This window comes from Drosophila novamexicana, unplaced genomic scaffold (assembly GCF_003285875.2).
Source record: "Drosophila novamexicana strain 15010-1031.04,08,12 unplaced genomic scaffold, DnovRS2.1 tig00000462-arrow-pilon, whole genome shotgun sequence".
NCBI classification, from domain to species: Eukaryota; Metazoa; Arthropoda; class Insecta; order Diptera; family Drosophilidae; genus Drosophila; species Drosophila novamexicana.
The window spans coordinates 2,080,971-2,087,833 of record NW_020824806.1 but is presented as its reverse complement, the minus strand read 5'-3'; the positions used below and the strand labels follow the sequence as shown (position 1 = coordinate 2,087,833).

The following is a 6,863-nucleotide window of genomic DNA, read 5'->3' as shown; positions in this document are numbered from 1 at the left end:
CGACGAGTGCTGGCTACCAGCTTGAAAAAGCAATTCAAGTGGAATTTAATGCCATTTTAATTGAGCTCTATGTCTTTGCTACTGAATGTAGCTCAGTTACTACTCGTTCTCTCTTGCTCCAACACTTTCTCTCTCACTCTCTCTCAATCTCCATCTCTACTTTGCAGTTTGGATTCACTTAAGTTATTTATGGTAAACACGTTGTGTTAAGAGGTTTTTCACTTGCCATTGCTCTAGGATGAAAATTCGATTTGCATTTTATTCAATCGGTTGCTTCGAATTGGCAACTGCTTTGAACTTGTTGTTATTATTGTGGCTAACACATAAATTTGTGCAACCACAATGCATCAATTTTAATTTGCAGCCAGTCGGCGAGCATATTTATTTAAAATGCATAAATAAATTACTCCAAATGATGCGTTACATGCTGCAAATGAAAATAAAACTCCCTAGTTCTGCCTATCATAAGCCCAGCAACTTTTGGAATCCTTCGCTGTGCACCCTCATGTTTAGACTCAGCGTAGTTGATGTGCAGCATCAGCAAGAAGACAATTTCAATTTATCATAATTTGCTCGCAAATTACTTTTTCGCCAACGCTTGCCAACTCACGTTGCCAATTTGGTAGCGCCGCGAGTCGAGGCCGACGACAGGTGAATCGGGTTTCCAGTTGGTTGTAGAAATGTGGAAATGGGAGCTTGGCAAATATGGCAGCCATTAAAGTGATAAACCTCAAGCCAACAGCTGTGTAAACACATTGGACCCATAGGCATTTGTTTGGGCCTAAGCAGTTTTCCATTTGTGTGTGTGTGTGTGTGTGTTGGTGGGTGGGTGTTGGGCATGTATACATGTATTTTGTACATATAAGTGCGCAGTTATATATGTGTGTGGGGTATGCACAAGGGCTCAATTTGTCTAGACCAACTGACTGTGCTCATGTTCTGGTGCACATTGATACCCTATCTCCATTTAATAGTTCAAATATGTTGCCCTTGGGCCAAACATGAAGCCTTTATTGTAGCTGTTATTAAAAGCAATTGAATTGTAAAATTAGCCTAGCTAAGGCTTTTATACGCATATGCTGGAAGTCTGTTAATGATAAAACCATCCGTATGTATGCCTATTCCCTTTATAACGATTGACTAATATTTCAGCTAAATTGTTTTTGTTGATGAGTCATTCAGTCTAAGATCGTAATATATTTAGATCTTATGTAAATACGATGGCTTAGCGTCTGTGCATCCAGTTATAAATTCAAAATTGGGCTCCTTAAATATAGAATACTAAGTTTATAATAAATTACATAATTTATTTAATGAATTTGTGCATTTGTATTTGTGTTTCATATTTAGAGTTCTTAAACTTACTGTGGAAACTTAAGGGTTTTATAAACTAAGATTAAGTTCAGGTTTAGTTTCATTCAAATACTATTCCGATTTAAGGCTTCGTTCGAGGTACACAAATAACCCGGATTCCAGGATCAAACCTGTTTACAGCCATAAAAATAATGACATGGCTTACTTTAAAATAACATCTGACCTTTATTCAATTTTCATTAACACTTTTTTCTAAAATGAACTTTGCGGGGTATGTTTCAGTCAAGCATGCCTCATATCTTTTTGTTGATTGTATTGTTCAAAGCACTTTGTAGATACACAAGCACCCACTCACAGATACATTCGCACTCTCACACACACACTCACACACAAACGCACACCCACACGCACTCACACTCGCTGCCAACGAGCTGTCATAAAAATTGAGAAATGTGACTGCGATGAGTGTGCACCATTTGGATGTTGTTTTACTTGCTTGTTGTTGTTTCGTGTCGCTTTCTATATACACTTTTGTTGTCTACCCTGCGTGTGTGTGCTTACCTGTGCACGCCATTTGCCTTTTTAATTGTTTAGGTCAGACTTAACAATGGGGACTTGCTGAGTTCTATTTTTTTTTGTATGTGATGCAATGTTCGAGCACCCTCCAAAAGCGGTTAGCCTCAAAAATTGTCTGTCATTGACTATGTCAGCTGGCAACAGGTTTTTTTTGTTGCCGTTGCTGTTGTTGTTGTTGTTGTTGTGCACACAGTTCGACTTAAATGGTTGATAGAAGTGAATGCACTGTGACACTTTAGTTTAGCACTATTCAGTCTAGGCCTTCTCCAGGGTTCACCGATTTCGAGCATCTCACATCATTTGTCTGCTGACAACGCAGATGTTTCCATGATTTTGCATTTATCCGTCCGACATTTTGCACCTGAGCATGGTCTGAATTTAAATTCTATCTGAAAATCGAATCTAGCGCATCCTTGGATTATGGTCGTGCAATGCCTCCTGTTCGTCTTACCTTGGGGCCATCTTTGTCTCGGCTTTGTTGCTTCAAATTGGCTGCCTGACTGCCTGACTGCCTTACTGCCTGGCTGATAATATAAATATCATTGCTGCTTGCACATAATTAAGCAGGAGAGTAAATGGAGCTGCCGGTTGCTGCTAAGCCTAACGAGACCCCGTAGAAAACTTGCTGCCAATGGCTCTACTGGCATTAATTCTATTTGTATGCGTAGCTGTCTGTGTGCGCCTGTATGTGTGTTTGGATTTTGGCTTAATGCGCCAGTCTGTTGACTTTCAGCTCTGTCGCTAATTAAGCCTGTTTATCGGCGTTAGTTTGGTGCTCAACTTTCTCAGTAGACATCATCGGGGCAGGTTTTATCAGGCAACTCATGTGTGTTTGCTGTTTCTCTCTCTCTATATATATATGCCCAGCTCGCGTCTGTTGTAACAAGCAAGTACCCTTCTTATGCGTATCGAGATGCCAATTCCCATTTCGATTGCCATTCCCACTTCATATGCCCCTACTTCTTGCAGATTGAGTGCAATAATAAAGCGATTCTCCCAAATGCCACAAAGCCTTCAAGTTCTAGTCTAATTGAGTAAATTGTCCAGGGAAATGAAAATGGCATAGCACATGAGTCTGTGGAATTGTCATTGAAACACACACACTGACACACAAATAAACAGACGCACATCTAAGTGCCTCGTTTAGTTGTGTGCGTGTGTTTTGCTGTCGTCTGTTTTGTGGTCGATGCGCAAAATCTCAAACAGCTCGCAAACAAAGCAAAAAATGCAATTTGAAAACTCGCACACACACACGAACACACGTACAGACACACACACCACACACACACACACACACACACACACACACATACGTACTTCGAAGGACTCAATTGTTTGTGGCTTGCGTGGCCAGTGACATTCTATTAGCAGATAAAACTAATTACATGAAAATCTATTGCGAATGACAGCGACCACATTGCGCAATTTGCCAGCACAGCCCGAAAGTAGGCAGCACTTTCTGTCTGCTCGTAAAATAGTAAAGTTTGTGTGTCTGTTTTTTCCGGCAACTTTAACTTTTGCCTGCTGCCATGTTTAGTGGTCTCTGCAAATGAAAACATTTAAATATGCATCACACATGACCACGCACACAGACAAGAAATTTTATCGCACAGGGGTCACCTGGCAATTGGGCGAATAACCAAATGATTTATCACGTTGATGCATATTCCCAACTGCTGTTGCAGTTGCCATTAAACTGTGGCACAGGCACTTCTGCATGCTGACAGTTTTGTAACCTGCTCAATTTAACCTTTGACCAGCCGGGCTGTTTAGGCTAGACACGTGTGAGTGCAGTTAACATACCCTGTATGTGGCTTAAAGCTATGCCAAAAACAAAGGGTAACAGGAATAATTTAATAATAATGGCTTGCACAATATAATAGATTCAAGTGTATGTTAATTTAACGGAAAAGAATTTGCAGAGTGACTTCTAGTCATGCATTGGCTAGAATATATTTACTGAATTGATTTATTTTTTATGCACTTGTATACGTTTTCTATTAGCTTTATTTATTTGGATTAAATTGCCTTGCAAAAATCCAACAATTAAGTCAAGGTCCTTTTTAGTTATGTGATTTGGGCTTTTATATCCTGTAAAAAGTTAAAGTTATGCTAAAGAGTGATCAATCTCTTTTGTTGGTTGTTTAAAAGGGGAAGTTCCAATAATTTAAATGACAAATTTCTGTCAAAGGGCAGTTTCTAGGTAAAAATAATCATGCAGTTACTCCAGCATACTGGGTATCTATTCTTTCGAATCTATAATTCCTGCCTGCTTTAAATAACATTTTCCAAGGAAAAGCCTGCAGTGAACGGAAAATGGTCAACCCATTTTTTAAACTTATTTTAGTTTGCGGAAAACGTAAAATGTTTCTCAGATTGATTTTAAACGGTATTCAAAGCATGCCTGAGCTTATAATCGAATTACAAAGTGTGACAAGTGGGGAAGGAAAAATGTGTACACAAAAGCACGGTCAACTATTTCCGGTTCACTCGGCATTTCACTGGCAAAAATTTTATTGTTGTTTTTGTTGTTGTTGTTGCTGCCATTGCGGCTCGTTGTCAAGTTAAAACCGAGCTTACAATAGTAAATACCATGTGTATGTATATCGATTGTATGACTGTGTGGCAACGGTGCGTATGATTGTTGCTTTTGATTTACCTGTGGGATAAAGTGGGATGTTGTTGTGGGCAGAGCGGGTGGCTTAGAAGTTAGTAAAAATAGAGACACATATAAATTGCACGTTAGACATGTTCGAAGGTACTCGGCAATATCAATGCATAGCACAGCTTTTCACCCCAGCAGGCACGCATTACCATGGCAATTAAGTAGAGCTGTCCAAGCACGGCAGCAGCCAAATCCCAGCCTGTAGATATCCGTTTTGTGCGCACTAGATATCTGTACAGTTAAAATTCTCCTAACGAACATCCTTCTTCGGCAGACACTTCCTCTTGAACCATTATGAATTAGGCCCTCTATTAGGCGCACACCCCTCTTGAGCGACCGTCCACGCGAGTTTTCACTGTACATGTTTTTGTCAATGGTTCCAATAAATGCTCTGCTAACATTTTGTTTTCTTTTGCGACCTCTCGTCTAGTGCAGTTTTCATAAATATTTGGGCAAATGGTGGCTCTGCTGAGTCCAGCATGCTTTATTGTTTCTCGGAAATGGCAATTAGAGTGATGTCTCAGAAAAGGTTACCAGAATTTGAGCTGGATTGATTTCCGCTTAATACAGATCTTCCAATTTTCGATTAGCTCCCCGAATTCATAACAGAGGAATTGTAACAGAAAAAAACGATTTGAAAAGTGTACAGAAACAGGACAAAATTTGTCATCTTAATATTAACATTAATAAATAAAGTCTAAAAGTATTAGAATTTTGGTTAGGGAATATCTGGTTATTTTCCAGCTTAATCAGGTCGGAAAAGGTTGGACTTGTTCGGAAAAATTCTAATGGGCAATCGTGGCTACCTTCCGCTTTGCTATTAGCTCTCGGCAGAATGCATAATTATTGTTTATAGAAAATGAGAAAAGCTTAAACTACAGTAATTTGCACTGTTCACTTGATGTGCAACAAGTTATGTCTGCTTGTTACTTATCTTGACGCTGAATAGGGGAAAGGGGGCGTTGTATTTGGGCGCCGGCTGCTCGGCGTTGTTTGTTGTTTTCCGTCGAGCACTGATAAGTGAACTTGTTGACATAGAGCTGCTGATGCTGCTGCTGCTGCTGTTGCTGTTGCTGCTAATTAGACTAATTGGCGCTTGCTGCATGACAAGCCACTGACGCACAGGTGAAAGGAAATTCTTGTAATTGCCAAGCTCAATGGCTTGGCTATAAAAGCGGTCGCTTGGGATGCCTACAACAATATTCGAAGCGGCAAGCTCAGTGATTATGTTGCAACTGAAGCATTTGACGCTATTTTGCGGACTGCTCGCTGCTGTAATTAGTTTTCAGGATCATGTCCAGGCTGATGTGCAAAATAGGGCGCCCTCTCTAGGCGGCGGCAAGACCACCACCACGTGTGAGCCTGACTTAGATGAAGACAAGCCTGGAGACAATTTTGGAGAGAATCCTGGAGACGACGATAACAATGGTGATCGCGATAACGAAACTTTATGCAACAGCTTCCAGGCACTGCGTGCGACCATCGAAAAGGATACTCTGGTGGATCTCATACAGTCACACTATCAGTGCAATTCCAAGTTTCGCAAAGCCTTGTGCTACTACAATACGACACGTTTCCAATTGGTTGCCCAGGAGCTGCAGCAAAGCGAAGTCTTCAACACAATGCTGGAAGAGCTGCGCAATGCTGGTGTAGACACTACTGATATTGAGAATATTGTGGACATTTTTGCCTGCTTGCTGGTGCCGGCACCGCAGCCCGACAAGAGCTGCGATTGCAAGGCACTGCGCGGTCACACTTTCGTCGGCGATCTCCTGGCTGCCATGCCCCAACAAGCCGTGCATGACTATACGACATCTGCCCGTAAAAATCAAACCAATTACGCCCGGTTTGTGGACACTGTGAGCTCGTCGGGCTTCCAGTCCCGTATGCGTGCCAACATGGTGAGTATTTGAGGTACCTCAGACTGTTAACTTATTGCGATAACTGTTGACAGATGAAACGCGATGTGACACGTCCACTTCGTACTCTCCGCCGCAATGGCTGGGATATGCCGGAGCTGCTGCGCGCCGTAACGTCCATTCTCTCCTGGTGAAAACGAGGACAGCAGCTAAATAACTTCCATTTGTGACATGGCAATTCATTGTATTCCAAATATAGCAAAATGTCTAGTAAAATGAGAAGTTGAATTAATGTCTTAACGTAGCTTCTTTACTTTATGAGGTCGCTGCTCAGGTATACAGCATTGCTAAGAGTCTAAAAAGAAGTCGTTGGTTCAAACCAGAGTCTTACCTTGATACTTGGTTTGTGAACCTGTTTTTCTCAATTTATCGTCATTAGTTAAATTTAC

General features: G+C 41.1%; 1 protein-coding gene across 1 annotated transcript; it reads left to right on the top strand.

Moving 5' to 3' along the window:
- The first annotated feature begins 5,752 nt into the window (after nucleotides 1-5,752).
- LOC115760945 lies at nucleotides 5,753-6,690 on the top strand. Its single transcript, XM_030702527.1, has 2 exons — nucleotides 5,753-6,456; nucleotides 6,510-6,690. The coding sequence occupies exons 1-2, from the start codon at nucleotides 5,782-5,784 to the stop codon at nucleotides 6,606-6,608; spliced, it is 774 nt and encodes a 257-aa protein (XP_030558387.1). The 5' UTR covers nucleotides 5,753-5,781; the 3' UTR covers nucleotides 6,609-6,690.
- The last annotated feature ends 173 nt before the right edge of the window (nucleotides 6,691-6,863 follow it).